The 17359-nt window shown below is 59.5% G+C and overlaps 1 protein-coding gene across 1 annotated transcript in view; it reads left to right on the forward strand.

Moving 5' to 3' along the window:
* Nucleotides 1-17359, forward strand: part of LOC120228001 (kinesin-like protein KIF19) — a 30500-nt gene that overhangs the window by 1244 nt on the left and 11897 nt on the right. Inside the window, exons 2-11 of the mRNA XM_039226107.1 lie at nucleotides 117-167; nucleotides 566-646; nucleotides 4149-4259; nucleotides 6644-6731; nucleotides 7560-7693; nucleotides 7901-8026; nucleotides 9037-9231; nucleotides 12100-12252; nucleotides 12823-12945; nucleotides 14740-14884. Coding sequence (XP_039082038.1) covers nucleotides 117-167; nucleotides 566-646; nucleotides 4149-4259; nucleotides 6644-6731; nucleotides 7560-7693; nucleotides 7901-8026; nucleotides 9037-9231; nucleotides 12100-12252; nucleotides 12823-12945; nucleotides 14740-14884 — 1207 coding nt within the window. The remainder of the gene's footprint in view (nucleotides 1-116; nucleotides 168-565; nucleotides 647-4148; nucleotides 4260-6643; nucleotides 6732-7559; nucleotides 7694-7900; nucleotides 8027-9036; nucleotides 9232-12099; nucleotides 12253-12822; nucleotides 12946-14739; nucleotides 14885-17359) is intronic.

A 17359-nucleotide genomic window follows, 5' to 3' on the forward strand; every position in this document is an offset into this window, starting at 1 on the left:
CTGCTGATGTCACCAAGGCGGGGCAGATGGGAGGGGGGCCTGCCTCGCAGACAGGTCGCCAGGAGAACAGGAGCCTGTCATGCCCTCTGGCCCCACCGCTGCTGGCCCTTCCCCAGCCCGGGGCAGCCCGGCTTCGGGAGATGGAGCCCAAGGACCAGCCCCTCATGGTGAGCACCCTCCCTTGTGTCCCTGATGGGCCTGTGGCCGCATGTCCCCAGGGCTACCTCCTCCCTGCTCCTGCTGCCTCCTGACCCTCTGCCCCTGGTGCCCACTTGGCACAGGTCAGGTGTCAGGGCTGCTGGTCCCCATCTAGGGCCCTGCCTCTGCTCCCTGGGCTCTTCCTCTTCACCCCTCGCCCTGTGATCTCCTCCTTGAGGGACTCCAGCTCCTGTGAGGACTGGCCACATCTGTCTGCTTGGATGACTTGGAACTTGAGCCCACCTGACAGTGGAGTTGCTGAGGCCTGGGACACAGCCGTCGGCTGTCATGAAGGGGGTTCTCTGGGGATTCGGGGGCAGCTGCTGTGAGACCTCTGGAAGCCAGCTGCCATGGTGTTTGCCCTCAGGTGGTGCTTCGGATCCGCCCGCTTAGTGACACAGAACTGGACGAAGGGGCCACCGTCATTGCCCACAAAGTGGGGGACCAGGTGAGGCTGCTGGGGCACAGGGTGTGTGTCCACAGCGGGGACCTAGTGAGGCTGTGGGGGTGCAGGGTGAGTGTACACAACGGGGACCCGGTGAGGCTGTGGGGGCGTGGGGCCTGTGTCCACAGCTGGGACCTGGCAAGGCCACAGGGGCGAGGGCATATGTCCACAGATAGAGTCGCGACACCCATTGAATGTTAATACCAAGGGCTCACGGCAGCCAGGTACTGTTGTAGACGCTGGGGCAGAGCTGTGAGGAGACCCAAGGACTTTTCTTGTCCAGGGTGGGAGCGAACGATGAAGGGATGCATGTGTGATGTCAGGGGAGTTTGCTGTCACAGAGGATCAAACAGAGCGAGTCGGGGGAGGGGAGCCCTGACCACTGCTGCCTGCCAGATGGGCATGCCAGGTGCTGACCTAGTGGTGGGGGGGTGCCCAGTGGTGACCTGGTGGGGAGGGGTGCCTGGTGCTGACCTGGGGGGAGCCCTGGAGGATGCTGTGGGAAGAAGAAACGGACAGAGCACGTGGGCTGTGCAGACACTTTGGGTGCGCTGGGCAGAGGCTGCCGTGAATTAGTGCTGAGTTCATAGATAGCTAAGCAGTAAAACAAGGTGAGGGGTGTTAAATTGGGGGGAGCAGAAATTTGCAGGAAAGGGTTTGGCTTAGGTGTGAAGAGTGTATGTGGTCTCCATAGGAAAGCAGGGTTGATCCAGCTGAATTCATGCCGTGAGTGCCCCGGGGGTTGGGATGGGGCTCTGTCTGAGTCACCAAGGGGCAGGTGACCAGCCAGGCACAGCGCAGATGGGGGCCGAGTGGGGACTGCCGGGTGCGTGGCGCTGATTAACGCGGGTCAGGGGATGACGGGAGTATCCTGGAGTCAGTAACAGCTCTTATAATAGTGTCACTAGTGCCTGAACCTTGGTGCTGGCCCATCTGGGGACTGACAGACCTCCTCCCAGGGAGTGTCCCTGCTGTCCAGGGTGACTCCCACCCTACCTGATGATGAAGTCAAAGTGCAGCCTCTTGTGTTTGCTGGCCCAACACCTGGGAGGTGACCGACCCACACCTGAACAGTGTCCCCTGCCCACTGTGGCCCGGGGCAGCTCCGTGGGCAGGAGGACTTCCCGGTGATTCCTGGAGTTTAGGATGCTTTTCTTCTCACGGGGAGAATTTCTCCAGCTTCCTGGACTTTGAGGACTGGGTGACTTTAGGGGAAACTTCTGGATCATGGGGAAGGGCTTAGTGTGGGGAGAGTGTGTCAGGAGAAGGGAAGTGGCTTTAGTGAGTTCAAACTTCACTTTTCCCAGGGCCAGGGTCCTTCCAAATGTTGTGAGCAGGTGGGGTCTATGTGTGTTCAGGCAACAGTGTACATTCACAAGCCCCCTAGACCCCCTGCCCCCACCTGCCTTCCCCCACATCCTGTCTGGTCTGTCCTTCCGCTTCAGGGTCCGTCAGAGACCACCTGGGGCCTCTCCCAAGGCCGCCTCACTCTACCCTGTACAAGAGATAGCTCCCTTTTTAAAAAATGGAAGCGAAATTCATAAAACATAAAATTGATGATTTTATTATTTTTTAAGTTTACTTATTTATTTTGAAAGAGAAAGAGTACAAACAGGGGAGGGGCAGAGAGAGGAAGACAATCCTAAGCAGGCCCTGTGCTGTCAGCACGGGGCCCTACGCAAGTCTTGAAGTCACGAACCGTGAGATCATTTGACCTGAGACAAAATCAAGAATCAGACACTCAACCCACTGAGCCACACAGGCGCCCCCAAAATTCACCGTTTGAACGTGAGCAAGTCAGTGGTTGTTGGGACGTTTGCAGTGTCGGAGCATTTCCATTTCCCCAGCAGCAGCCCCTGCGCCCACTCAGCTGCCCCATGCCCTCAGCCGGCCTGGACCCCGTGGTTCGGCCCCGTGGGTGTGACTGCTGGCCTGCGGCACGCGGCCCCCATACATCGGGCTGCTCGCCCCCCGCACGGTGTTCTGGAGGTTTGTCCACATTACAGCACATCCACGATTCCTTTTAACGTTGTGTTTTGATGTGACTTCAGGCCAGGACACCGGCAAGGAGTTCCCGCATCACCTGCGGGTGCTTCCCTGCATGTGAGCGCTTGGCCAGCCTGCTCCGTCCTCTGCCATGTGTACGCTGCCACTGTGCCAGGCCATCTGAGGCTTCTGCCCCTCCACGTCCGACGAAGTCCGTGTGCGTCCCTGAAAAGCACGAGTATCGTGTGACCCCCGTATGGTGACCAGAGTCAGAAAGTTAACATTGTTTTACCCAGTCTAAACCTGGGTTCGTGGCTTACCGATTTCCCTCAATCATGGTATTTATAGCAAAGGAAAATGTATTTTTTCTGGCTATAAGAGCCACTCCAGCTGACGCTTCTGGAACACGGAGGGCTCAGTGCTGGTCAGTGTTGCTTGTCCCCCACACCAGCAGTGGCTTCTGTTCCCGTGTCCGTCTAACAGAGGGGAAAGCAGAGCCCAGGCTGGTGTGGGAATGCTGCCCAAGGCCTCCCACTGCTGGGAGCCTGATTGCCAGGCTCAGGGCGAGCACCTGCGATGGGAACTGCATGGACGGGGCAGCCCCTGAGCGCCTTTCCCGAGAGGCTCTCCATGACTGCACAGAAAACAGTGTGGAGGCCAAGGGCTAGCTCACGCCATGGAAGCTTACGCCCTGGAGAGTGTGCTGGCCTGAAGCTGGGGTGCCTGACTCCCCAGGAGCCTCTGGGCAGCCCTCGCCACCAGACACCTGCTTCCAAAGCTGTGGACCGAGGGAGGGCGTGGCCTGGTGGCCCAGCAGCCAGCTGGCCAGGTTTGGGGTCTGTCCAGCCTTGTCCTGGGGACTTTGGGCTCTCCCCTGGTACCCTCTCCCTCCCCCAGCCCCAGAGCTCCTCCTAGAGTAAACAGAGCTGATGGGCCTCTAATGGCCCTGCACCCCCACCCCCTGGGAGAGGCTCTTTGAACCTCCCCATCCCCAGAGGCTCTCACGCACCTTGCTTCCCCACCAGGGGCAGTGGGGGGAGAGGTGAATCCCACTGGGAGAAGCAGGAGCAGGCTGCAGAGCTGGGAGTGGGGGGCAGACCGGTGAGGAGTGGATGCATTATGTACACTCAGGGCCGCCTGGGGGAGCACAGCCCCTGCCCTCCTTCTTTCAGTTCATCAAAGGTCACCTTCCTGCAGAGCCCAGAGGGCATCCTGCTGGCTCTTAGCTGGAGTGCCTCTGTCCTGGCCTTGGTGTGAGGGACTCGGTGTCGATTGGGTGCTGGTGTTGGGGGTGCTGGGAAGCAGAGCCAGCAGGCCTGAGGGGCTTACAGTTGTGACTTTGGGGTGCAGTAGCCTGGAGAGGCTACTCCCCTGCATAGAAGTGAAGAGGATGCCTGGGAGTGGAGCCCCGGATGGCCCTCCCAGCTGAGCAGCCCTCTGGCCCCGTGGGTGAGCCTGGATCCTTGAGGGTACATGGAGACTGCCTGGGCTCTGTGAGCAGCCCCCTCACTGCTCCTAGATGGTGGTGCTCATGGACCCCAACGAGGACCCGGAGGACACGCTGCGTGCACACCGATCGCGGGAGAAGACCTTCATTTTTGACACCGTTTTCGACCAGCATGCATCACAGGTACCCCCTGGCCCATGGCCTCCCACGTCCTCCCCTCAGGCCAGGCTGGCATGGTACCCTCTCCAGGCCCTGGAGCCCCCACCCCCACCCCACCCCCCCACAAGGACCTGGCAGGCAGGTGGCCCCATCCGAAACTTTCACTGACGAGCAGGAGGCAGCACACTGGCCACCCAGGGGCAGGTAGCGGGAGGCCCCTCCCACAGTGGCGGGGTTTCACACATCTTCTCATTCATCTGTCTAGGCGATGAGCAGTGTCCCCTCTGCCCTGTGGGAAGGGCATACTCCCGTCCTGGGGGACCCCAGCCCCGGCAGGGGAGACAGGATGAGTGAGCAGGGGCGAATTGGGCTCAGCGGCCAAGAGCTAGAACTGATGGATGGGTGAGGGGTCCCAGCAGGGCTTGGGCGCCCCCCCACCCCCCCACCACACACACACAGAGGAAGAGCCCAGCCTCCCGGAGATCCCGTGAGGTCAGCGCGGGGGTTTGGACCCAGCATCAGGCCAGACTCACCAGTGCCCTTAGCTACAGATGGAAGGCCATCCAGCATGTCACCTGACCCTCACCTGTGAGACAGGTCTTGTCACCCCATGCTACAGAGGGGAGCCCTGCAGAGCAGGATTGAGCCCAGGCGCCCGGAGGCGGGACTGTCATGCGCCAGGATGATGATGTCTGGGGCTGTTTCACCCCAAGATAAAGCCTGGCGAGGGACACGGGCTCTGTGCTGATGTCAGCCCTGCACCCAGGTGATTGCCCCTCCCAGGTGAAGCAGAGCCCTGAGGCCCTTCCTCGCACTCCGTGCCACCCTTCCAACTGCCTGGGAACTACCGGCTTCTGCCTGTCTGTATCCCAGCTCCTGACGAAGCAGACTGACCTCCCCAAAGCTGGGATGGGAGATGACCACTCTCTGCCATCTGTCCCAGCTCTGGGTGAACAGGGGTCTGTGAGCAGATGCGTGCGCATTTTTAGTCTTATGTGGGGGAGGGGCTGCGGGCACCTGAAGGCCCCACAGGCTAATGTCCAGACGGCCCGCTCACTCGGCCATCCATCAGTGGCTGCACTGGGGCCTGGAGCTTGCTGGGGCTTCTCCCTGGGGCTTGGGCTCCCTCACAGCACGGTGGCCTCGGCCCCACGAAGGCAGGGTGGAAGCCGCCAGACTTAGGGGCTCGGCCATGGCCGGCACAGCATGGAACAGGCCACTGCAGCCCCAGGGAGGGAGCCAGACTCCACATGTCAGTGGGAGGAGCCTCCAGAGCCTGTGGCCCTCCTGATTCCCTTGCTGGCCGCCCCGCTGGGCCCTGGTGGCCGAGTCTGCATGGACAGCACCGCGGGGCCTGTTGAGGACACACCCGCCACCTGATGGCCCTGGGAGCGACCTTCCCGTGGGACTTGGCTGTGGTCATAAGGAGACCCAGCCTCTGTGGAGCAGAGATTTTTACTCTGCTCCTTTACTCTCGAGATTGCAGCCGGTCGGTGATGGGAGGGACCTGGCCCTCAAGGCCTGCTGCCTGGCTGTCCCCACATGCCAAGTGCTGTCCTCGAGGGCTCGACGTGCCTTGTCTCGCGAGCTTCTCAGCAACCCTCTAAAACATATAGACATGATCCCCATTTTACAGATGGGGAAACCAAGGCTGTCTGAGCTCACACAGGCCCGGATCATAGATCCTGATGGTGTAAGTCCAGAGCTGAGGAAAGCAGTACGGGACGGTGCCTCTAGCTTCCATGAGCCGTGTGAGCAGCCAAGGCTATGGGGACAATTCTGTGACATGAAGAGCAGGGTCCAGAGTGGGTGCCGTATAAGGGCATGGAGGGGGGACTGTCATTTCTGTCTAATCCAGCCAAACCTACAGCCCTGGAGGTACCCTTCCTTGAATACCCCCGTGGACAGGGAGCTCATTTCCGCACCTATTGCTAGGCACTGCTGCCTTACCTGAACTGCTGCTGTCCTGAAACTCTGACCCCTCGGTGCTGGTTTTGCACCATAAAGAGGAGTCCTGTCTCCACAGGCACATGGCCTGTTGTCGCTGTCCGGTCTCTGCCTTCTGTATAATTTCTCTCAGTTCCTGAGAAGCCCTGGAAAGGACTCGTCAGTGCCCAGCACCCAACGCATGTCAGGCTCTTGTTGGGAGTGGTTACACACACTCCTGCATAACCCTTCTTGGAAGCTACTCTGGGAGCCCGGCCCCGTTTCACCCCATGGGGCTGCATAGCAGGGTGGGCACAGAACCCCATGCCATGTCTACACTCCCATCCTTCTGGAGGTCCCTGGCCACGCATAGAGGGAACAGGACACTTGCAGACGTCACATGTTTGTCCTCTCTGGCAGCTACGTGCCCTGACTCTGTCTGGGCCATGCGCTCCGCTGTCTGTCCTTCTGTTCATCCACAGGAAGACATGTACCGTGCCACCACCCAGCACCTAGTGGAAGGCGTCATTTCTGGATACAACGCGACAGTGTTTGCGTACGGCCCCTCAGGTACGGCTCAGGGCAGCGTCCCGCAGAGGGGACTGGGTGGCAGGAGCATGCTCTCCCCGACCACACAAAGCGCTTGCCGTGCGCCACTGTCCCTGGCTCCTTCCATCCTGGGAGGAGCCCCCAGAGGTGTGGCCATCTCCTTTCCACATTCAGCTCGGCAGAGCTGAGTCTCAGGTAAAGTGGCCTCCCCAAGGCCACACAGCTGGGAGGAGTGAATCTGGGACTCAGCCAAAGCCTGCACCTTGCTGCCTGTGAGAACCCACAGACGTCTTCTCCGTAACAGCTGGCTGGGCCCGACACAGCTCCCCAGCACTCAGCTGCCTCTCACGTCCCGAAGGCTGGAGTCGCAGAGGGCCAGGGCAGATGGGGAGACTGAGGCCCAAGATGCGCCTTGCCCAGAGCCACAGCCTGTTTAATCCCTTCATTCAGCAGGAGTTAGGGAACGCCTACCCCGTGCCCGGTTCTGGCATTCGGGGAGCAGGTTGGGGGGTGGACGCTTTGTAACAAGAGCTGTACGATGGTCCTGTGACCAAAAAGACAACAGCAGCTCCGGCCTGGGGAGGAGCAGGTGCTCCCAGTGCCCCCCGTCCCCACCATCTGCGTCCTAGCTTAGACCCCGCCCTCCCTGCATCCATGGATCCTCCCGCATGGGAGCCACCAGCCTCGGGTCTCTCTCATGCCTCCTGTGATGGGAGATGAGTGTGTCCGTGTGTCAGGACCATCTGTCCAGCACGGGTAGACGTGGGGACGGTCTCCTGGGGGCATGCCTGGGCGGGGCCAGAGCCCACTCAGGAGGCCCCGCCCGGCTGGGCGCCCTGCCATCCACAGGTGCAGGGAAGACGCACACCATGCTGGGCATGGACGCGGAGCCGGGCATCTACCTGCGGACCCTCAGCGACCTGTTCCGGGCCATCGAGACATGCGGCTGTGGGGACTGCAGTGTGTCCATGTCGTACCTGGAGGTGAGCCGCCCTCTGCCTCTGTGCCCTGTGAGCAGCAGGGTGTTCGTGCACAGAGAGCCTGTGTAGCCCCCAGATCCCCCTTGCCGGGGACACTCAGCCCTCAGCACGTTCCCTGCAGACGCAAGGCCCCATGATCCGTGACACCAAGCCCTCTACTTCCTCTGCACCAAAGCCGCTCAGCCTTCTGGCTTTTGTTTCCCCTCCCAGATTTACAACGAAGTGATCCGGGACCTCCTGAACCCGTCCTCAGGCTTCCTGGACCTGAGGGAAGATTCTCGGGGCAGCATCCAGATCCCGGGCATCACGGAGGTCTCCACCTCTAACGCGCAGGAGGTGAGGGTCCTGGGGTCCCCGGAGGGAGGCGGGCCTCAGACTGGGCCGCTGCGCTCCCACAGCTCACGGGGTGGAGCTGGACATACAGCTTCAGCCATTTCTGGCCGAGGGGATGCTGCGCCAGCACCCACAGCCCCCTCCCCCAGCCCGCGCTCAGGGCAGACTTCACCAATACGCCACCCATTCCCCTCCGCGGCGCCCCAGCCTGTCAGGGTCAGCTGCAGGCTTGAAGCCACTTGTCCAGAGCAGGCGTGTCGTCCACTAGCCCGCAGCCCTCTGTCTTGTCCATCCGCCCCCCACTCCCCTTGCTGGCCCACACCCTACACTGCCCTCGGGGTGGGCCTCCTGCCTGCTCGAGATCCCTGTGCCTCCTTCTTGCCCCCGGGTCCTGCACAGTTGCCTCAGGATCCGGCCACGTGCCCTTAGCAGTGCCCTCATGGGTTCAGGTCAGGGAGGCAGCCTTCCTGCTTGTTCTTCGCAATGACACTGTGTCAGTGTCCTCCTCCCAAGTGCTCCCAGCACCGCCTGGCACATGGCAGGGACCCCACCATGTGGGACCCCACCAACCTCTCTGGCCTGATCCCCAGAGCAGTTTGCACACAAATGGGTTTCAAACCAACCCACCACCTCCAGGGAGTCCACACAACTGCAGGGGTCTGTGTGAGAGGTTCTGGGACTGCCCCTGGCTCGAGGGCACAGGCGGGCAGGAGCCCCCCCCCACCATGATGTCCAGGAACACCCCTGGTTCTGGGCACAGGCGGGAGGCCCCCCGGTGATGTCCGGGTCCACCCCTGGTTCTGGGGCCCAGGCGGACAGGAGGCCCCCTGTGATGTCTGCTGCGGGTAGAGGAGGGAAAGCGGTACAGGTGTCCGCATCTGCCATTCCTGCCTCCACCGGACAAGTTCTGTTGGCCAAGAGGACTGGTGTCCTCTCCTGCCCGTGGTTCTGCAAGGTGCACATGGCCTCTCGGAGCCCCTGCCCCTGCCCCCCAACACCCCCTGTGTCCTCAGATCATGCAGCTCCTCACCAAAGGCAACCGGCAGCGCACGCAGGAGCCCACGGCCACCAACCGGACGTCGTCCCGGTCCCACGCTGTGCTGCAGGTCACCGTGCGGCAACGGAGCCACGGCTCCCCCCTGGCGGAGGAAGTGCGCGTCGGGAGGCTCTTCATGGTGGACCTGGCGGGCTCTGAGCGGGCGTCGCAGGTTCTGTCCACCCTCGCACCCGTCACGCTGTCCCCAGTCCCTCTGGCCTGTGAGCGGGGCCCCTTCTTGTCCAACCCCGCTCCGCAGAGCTGCCCGCTAGGCTACCGGCTACAGTTACGGTTACAGAGGGAGTGAATTCTCAGCACTGAGCAGCGGAGCCCACTGAACCATGGTTTGTAAAGTCACAGCTCCCGAGTGGCAGGCTCTCTTGACACACCCTCCGAGCTCCAAGCCTCTGTGGGGAAGACGTGCATGAGCAGATGGTTACGGCTTGGGTAGGCCGTATGGAGGGTCCACACGGAGGCTGCAGGAGCCCAGAGGAGAGCATGGTGATGGTGTGGGGTCATCAGGGGTTGGGTGGAGGGTACAAGGAAGGGTGTGTCAGGTGGAGGGAACAGTATGCATAAAGCCCGGCTGTTGGGAGGACGGTGCCCAGCTTACTCCTGCCCGACGTGGCCATGCCCCAACGTGGCCGTGCCCCAACACTCCCTCCGAGGGCCCTGCCTGCCCGCCCCTGAGCCCCTGGCTTGCCTAACATTTATGGCACCTGTCGCTGGAAACAGGGCTGTGCTTACCCTCTGCTGCCCTGGAAGGCTGAGCCTTCCTCGAGGGTGGGACCCAGCCCAGGGCCAGGTGCAGAGAAGGTGCTTGACGGGGGCCAAGTCAGTCATGTTATCAACCAACGACATTTTACAGGTCCCCAAAGACCAGGCCCTTAGTAGGCACAGTCCCTGTAACCCCTTCCCCCTAGCACAATGTAGGGTAGGCAGCACACGTTGGGCCGGGATCTGGTGGGGTGTAGACCCCAGCAGGGCATGGACCCAGGCTTCAGGCATGGGGGTGTCAGGCCCAGGGGCATCGGCCAGGATCCCTGCCTTTCGCTGCTGGGATGTTTGTGCTTCCGGTCTGCACCACGTGTTCTGTTTTCAGGGCTTTCGATCACAGAGTTGTTTCAGCATCTGTTGGCTGCCCTGCCCCTGCCGTGCCCCTGCCCTGCGGAACTGAGCAGGCCCTCGCCAGCTGCCAGAGTCAGGCTGGCGTGGGATGTAGCGTGTTTGCAGAAAGTGTGTGGCACGGCAGGACATCAGGAGACAACAGCCGTGGGAAAGGTAGTCTTTACAGTCAGAAGAGGAAGGGCCACAGATGCCACACAGGGCCACACGGGGAAGCCCCAGGGCTGGTCAGGAGGCCGAGGCACATGGGCCTTGGCCAGAGTGTACTGTGGTTTCCACGGGAAGGAGTGGGGAGGCAGGGCGAGTAGGCTGAGGACCGGCCAGTCTGGGTAATTCCAGTGGGCTGGGGGCTTGAGGGCTGTCCAGGCTCTGGTCCCTGGGGGGTTAGGGCTGGGGGACAGAGGCCCAGAGTGTAAGGTGGGGGGGGGGGCGTGGGCTAAGGGTCGGTTGGTTGCATTTGGAAGACGGCTCCTGGGTGAGTGGTTGGTCATCTCCAGGAACCAGCTGAACCGTGGGGGCGTGGCAGCGCCTCCAGGCTCCACAGGGGCTCCGGGTGTGAAAGCATCAGAGTACAGAGAGTACAGGCCGTGCTTGACACACAGACAGCTGTGGGTGTGACAGGTTTGTGCACGGGCAGCCCAATGTGATGAAGGTCTGGGATCTTGGCCCATTCTAGCTGGGTTTGGCCGTGTCCTCGGGGGACAAGATGGAGGGGTTTCCAAAGGGAGGTCTGGGGTCTGTGTCCTTTTCTCACTCTGTTCTGACTTGCTGTGTGCCTTTGGCCAAGCCACCTCCCCTCTCTGGACCTTGGCTTTGTTTTAGCTGTATATTCGAGTGGCCTACGTGGGCTACTTGTAGAACCTGCTTGGCTTTTGTGAGCTGTGATTTCTTCAAAGAAAATCACTCATGAAGGAGTCTCTTCCAGGGTACAAGGTCTCTGAGAAAGGCCCCCAGCTCTGTGACACAGACACATGACATGGGCTGCTGCCCTGGCTCCGGCCACACCAACAGCTCTGGTCCTACCCTGCACCAGCTCCCACTTAATGAAAACAGTAGCTGGCGTTTACTGCTTGCTTCTTTGGGCGCAGGCCCTAGCTGGCCTGTTGCACATCTTCTGCGCTGAATCCTCACCGTAACCCTGTGAAGTTGGAAGATTGCCCCTTCTGGCAAATAAGGAAGCTGGGACAGACTGGGACATCTGTCAGAGATTTCTCAGGCCGTGCTCCCAGTTGGCTTTCTATGCCTTTAAAGAGAAAATGTTCTTTTACCTTGATTCAAATGTACTAGAAACACAGTGCAGAAAATGTGGAAAATACAGATAAGGGGAAGAAAGAGTCCCCACGGTACCTGCCCTCAGAGGTGCTCGTGCTGACGGCAGTTTGGCGCCTCTATCCACCTTCACGCGGGCAGCCCCTGCTGTGGGCTGGGCGCTGCGGTGTCCCAGGCTCCAGGGCTATGTGGCCCCCATGGGGGCCAGGATCCCATGGGAAGCATCCAGGAAGATGTTGAGTGTGTAAAGGAGCATGGCAGCTGCCAGGGGAGTTAAGTGGTGAAGGAAAGAGGGGGCGAGGCTGGCTACCATGGCCCCTCGATTCAGAGAGCAAGGTGGGGGTGCCTCTGTAGGAGGGGAAGGGCAGGAAGGTTCCAGCATGGGGGGGCCACCTGCATGAACTCACATGCCCGTCTGTTCCTCATCAGAGTGGGTTGTGGGGCACAGACCTCCCTTTCACCCATGTCTTACCTCATTCATTTCTTGGTGAGCAGCTGGGCCCGGCCACACCCCGCCCTGGCGGCACAGGGCTCTGCGCACAGTCCCGCCACCTACTTACAGGCCTCAGGCTGTCAGGAGAGCAGGGGTGGCCCCCTGGGTGGGAGGGGTCAGTGCACTGCGTGGACCTCATCCTCTCCTACCCAGACCCAGAACCGTGGCAAGAGGATGAAGGAGGGCGCCCACATCAACCGCTCCCTGCTGGCACTGGGCAACTGCATCAATGCGCTCAGTGAGAAAGGCGGCAGCCGGGTGCAGTACGTGAACTTCCGGGACAGCAAGCTCACACGCCTGCTGAAGGTACCGCTGCAGCAGCTGCCTGCATCCTGTGTCATCCAGGCTTCTCTGTGGGGAGCGGGAGGCCCAGACACGGCTCCCAGGACCCCCAGGGCGGGAGAGCACTGTAAACCCCAACCATCGCTAGTCACTGCCTGATTCCCGCTCCATCCCTCTGAGTATGCACCGGCCAGAGGCTTGCATACTCCCAGAGACAGGGAGCTCACTACCTTACTGAGGCCACCTGTCCAATCTTGGACAGTCTGTCAGTGAGACCCTGTCCTCTCCACTAAGCTGGGTGCTGTCCTCTCTGTCCCATAGCAAGAGCATGAGTAAACAAATGGGCAAAGCACTAAATGCACGTCTCTGCAGGTCCAGCCTCTCTGTCTGCTCCGTTCTCATCAGAGCAGAAGTCTGATGGGGTGGCCCTGGGGCAAGTCTCACTGTGGCCTCCCCCCACCGTGCCCCTCCCCGAGCACCACACCCTTGGTCCCTCAGGGTTTGGAGCAGGAATTCAGAGGCGAGTCCCCGCAGTGGGGCGGGCACTGGGGGGCCTGTTCGCATCACCCCCAACTCGGACCCTCTGCTGCGCAGGACGCCCTGGGAGGGAATAGCCGGACAGTGATGATCGCGCACATTAGTCCAGCCAGCACCCACTTTGAGGAGTCCCGGAGCACCCTGCTGTATGCCTATAGGGCGAAGAACATCAAGACACGGGTGAGGCCCTGCCTGTCTGCTCCCCTGCTCCCCTGCTGGCTGGATTCTCACTCGGGGCTCCCTCTGGAGCCTCCTTTCCACCCCAGGTCTCCTGGCGGCCGTGGCCCTGTGACCGCCTGCCTCCAGGCTCTGCCGCCATCTTTCCATCTCATCTTAAGATTCTTAATCACATCTGCAAAGACCCTCTTTCCAAATGAGGCCCTGTTAGCAGGGTTCAGGGGTTCAAGATGTAGATTGACTTACCCGTTAGCCAGGCATGCTCTGAGCTCTTGCTGTCTGGGTTTACTTACCCCTTCACACCCTCTCCCTGGGAGGTAGGCCTGTCATCCTGCTTTACAGACCAGGCAGCTGGCACGGAGAGAGGCTCCAATGTTCAGGCTCCAGGGACCACACCTCGGGCCCCTCCTGCCTTTGGCTGTGGCTGTGCTCCGCGTAGAGGGTGCGCACATGTCTAGTGGCCATTAAGTAAAGGGGACGCTTATGGGGATGAGCCCATCCCAAAGCGTGGCCCTGAGCTAGGCACCAGGGTGGCCCCTGCTCTCGGCCAAGCTTTGGGCATAGCAGTGGGCGAGACCGATGGAGCACCATGATTCCCACACATAGATCTGTCACTTCTGGTTGGAGCCAGTGCTCTTCATGACAGCCGCAGGGTGTGGCAAGGGAGAGTGATGGAGGAGAGAGAGTTTAGGGGGTCGGTCCAGGATGCTGGACCCTACGTGGGGAGGAGCCGTGGGTGTGCAGACTGAGGGTGTGCACACGTAAGTGTGTGTGCCTTGTGACCCGCTTCACGCTCACATCCACCAGAGGCAAACTGGGACCTGCGTGCTCCCGAATGCTGTGTCACTGAAAGCTCCAAAGTGCCCGTCCAAGGGGACAGGGCCAGCAGGCAGGTGCATCCTTGCCAAGGACTGCTGGGTAGCCATTACAGAGGGCAGGGTAGACCCATCTAGGCAGACGGACCCCCCCCCCCCCCCACTGCACTGGATGAGGGAAGCAAGGAAAAGAACGTCTGGGGGGGGTGGTCTCTGCCAGCTCTGCTGGGGGAGCGAGTGACTCTTCGTCTCAGGGGGGTGAGTTTGAGCCCCACGTGGGGCATGGAGCCTACTTAAAATTTTTTTAAAAGAATACCAGCCCTGGTCTGATATAATTTACAGAAAAGCACAAAGCCAAGCCTGTTATACCAAGAAACTCCACACATGTGTCTCTGTAGATATGTGTCTACCTATGGAACCACACGGAGCAAGGCCCAGGGGCACACGCCCAGGTGGTCACCATGGACACCTACAGGGAGGGCCTTCAGGGAAGCTCTTGAAGGGTCATTTGAATTTTCTGTATTGTGGCAAAATCCGTGTGACATAAAAATTACCATTTTAACCAATTCTAAGTGAACAGCTCAGGAGCACTGAGCACAGTCACACTGCTGTGCGGCCGTCCCCACTGCCCGTCTCCGGAATGTTCCATCTCCCCACATGGAGACCCTGTCCCCATTACACACGGACCCCCACTCACTCCCCCGGCCCCACCATCTACTCCGTGTCTGAGTCTGACGACATCAGGACCTCATGTGGCTGGGTCCCGGTGCGTGTCCTTCTGTGTCTGGCTTGTGTCACTCAGCATTGCATTCTTGGCGTTCATCCTCATGGTGGCAGGTGTCTGAGTTTCCTGTCTTTTTAAGGCTGAGTTGCACTATCTGAATTTTCATGACGAAAACGGGCTGGTGTGGTTGTAGCACAAACACACCCCTAGGCGGGTCAGCCTGGCTCGCTCTGACCGTGGCCGTGTCCCACCCACCAGGTTAAGCGCAACCTGCTGAACTTGTCCTACCGCATCACGCAGTATGCGGACGTCATCTCCACCCTGCGCAGGGAGATTGAGCGCCTCAAGTCCAAAATCGAGAAGCAGGAGAAGAGAGGGGACCCCAGCGTCCAGGACACACAAGGTAGAGCCGAGCTCCCGGAGCCTAGGGCACGTGGCCGTGGCTGTGGACTTCTGTCCCAGGCCGCCACGTGCTGCCCATCACTCCCTGGCCTGCAGAGCGTGGGGAGCAGCTGCCTCCTCCACCTTCTCCTAATCTCTCCCTTCTTTCCTTCTCACCCTCCCACTATTTTGTTTTTTCCTTTGTCTTAGATCAGTTGTTCTTTAAAAACACAAATGAAAGTTGCAGAGAAAGTACAGAGTCCTCTGCCTCCCCTGATGTCAGCATCTATGTTATTTACTTATTTATTGAGGCAGAGCTACACGTAACAGAACTCACCTTTTGTTTTAAGTTTGTTTATTTTGAGAGAGAGAGAGAGAGAATGGGGGAGGGACAGAGAGAGGGCGAGAGGGAATCCCAAGTAGACTCCAGGCTCAGCACAGAGCCCAACTTGGCACTCAGCCTCATGAACTGTGAGATCATGACCTGAGCCACACTTGAGAGTTTGATGCTTATTAACCCACCGAGCCACCTAGATGCCCCTAAAAATCTCCATCTGAATGTGCACAATTCACTGGCATTTGGAATTTCCACAGAGTCATGGGTTCAGCCCTCCATCTGGCCCCAAAGCAAACCCCGTGCCTGGCATGCACTTTTTCTCTGTCCCCTTCTCTCCCCACCGGCTTTATTTAGCCTTCCCTTAGGGGTGAGCACATCAGCACTTTTCCATAAAGTTATAGAATTAATCAGTAAGTTAAAGTAACCATAAGAACGGCAGTAAGGAAGAGTGCATATGTACATAGACACGCACATACTACACAGACACGTTCTCTTGGCTAATTGAGGCTTTGCCGTAGTAAATAAAGATAGTTTGAAAATCAGCAAGAAAGAATAATTGGTCCAAAGCTGAGGAAAATAATGCTACTCAGAGAATCCCTAGTGGCTGATAAACATAGGAGAAGATTCTTAATTGCGTTAGGAAACAGAAAACATTGAGACAAATTTCCCTTGTGGGATTGGCTACAGTTAAAATGCCAGGTCGCAGTAAGTGGATGGTATAAAGTACAGTCTGTAAGTGGCAGCTGACACTCCTACCAGGAGCGTGAATCAGTGTGTGTGGGGGCAGCCGGCCTACCATCTATGCAAACTGGCAGCGGTGTGCTCTGCGCCTCAGCCCTCCACGCCTCAGCCCTCCATGCCTGTGCCCGGGTGCCTGTGGGATGGGGAGTGCCCTTTGAAGGGGGCGCGACCCGCACCCTGGGGCGACCCCCATGGCAGTTGTGGAGGGTGGGGTGGGCCCATCTGTGCAGCTGGGCCCTCGAGGGCATGTCGCCTGGCCCTGGTCCAATCCATTCACCCGCCACAGGCCCCACGTGTGTCTCTATTTACACGCACGGGCACAGCCCCCACAGAACATGATTCTGAAGGACACACATGCATTGGTTGCCGTGGTTTTCTATGGGTGGATATCTGGAATTTGGGGGGCAAAGACCAGATGATGAAGAGGGGCTTCAGCCTTGACCTATAATTCGAATTTTTCTTTTTTTTTTTAAATTTTTTTTTAATGTTTTTTATTTCTAGGAGAGAGAGAGAGACAGCGTGAGCAGGGGAGGGTCAGAGAGAGAGGGAGTCACAGATTGAAACAGGCTCCAGGCTCTGAGCCGGCAGTCAGCACAGAGCCCGACGCGGGGCTCGAACCCACGAACCGTGAGATCATGACCTAAGTGAAAGTCGGACGCTTAACCGACTAAGCCACCCAGGCACCCCTAATTCGAATTTTTCTGACAGGACTGCATTCCCATATTGCTCATGCACATACCACGTATTATAAAACCGTGGTACTGTGTGTTCACGACACACAACTTGCTGCATGCTGCCAAGTACAGGAGAAACCAGGCCTCAGCTGCAGGCCCGCAGTGCGGGGCTGGTTCCCACCTGACTCTTCAGTCGATGAGCACATGCACCCACCACCCTACATGCGCCCCACAACCGGTGGGGGAATCATGCTCCTCACTACTGGTTGGGGGCCTGCTATGGAATGGGCACCCTTCTCAGCGAGGTCCAGATGGCCCTGTCCTCAAGCAGCGTGCACTCTCATGGATGGGAGGGAGACAGCAATGAGTGGGATGGGGTGTGAGACCGTGAAGCTGGGCAGGGTGGGAGTTGGAGGTGAGGAGGCCATCGGAGCTCAGCCGTGTGCAGGGGCCTCTCTGAGGAGGTGGCCTCTCGCTGTGTTAAGGAAAGAGCCATACACAGACCGGGGGCCAGAGTCTTCTGGCCGAGGGGACAGCACGTGTAAAGGGCCTGGGGAGGAGAGCAGGGGCGGGGGTATGGCTAGTGCTGAACCGGAGCCCGGGCTTATCCTGAGCGTAAGGGCCCAGGGAGGCCCAGCAGGTGAGCAGGGGAGCGATGTCAGGGACCCCCTTGAGATGTGCAGTCGGAAGTAGAAGCCAGACCACATGAGAGAGCGGTTTCCTTCCGTGTGTTGCCTGGGAGGAT

Source organism: Hyaena hyaena, unplaced genomic scaffold (genome assembly GCF_003009895.1).
Source record: "Hyaena hyaena isolate Hyena2069 unplaced genomic scaffold, ASM300989v1 scaffold_20, whole genome shotgun sequence".
Taxonomy (NCBI): domain Eukaryota; kingdom Metazoa; phylum Chordata; class Mammalia; order Carnivora; family Hyaenidae; genus Hyaena; species Hyaena hyaena.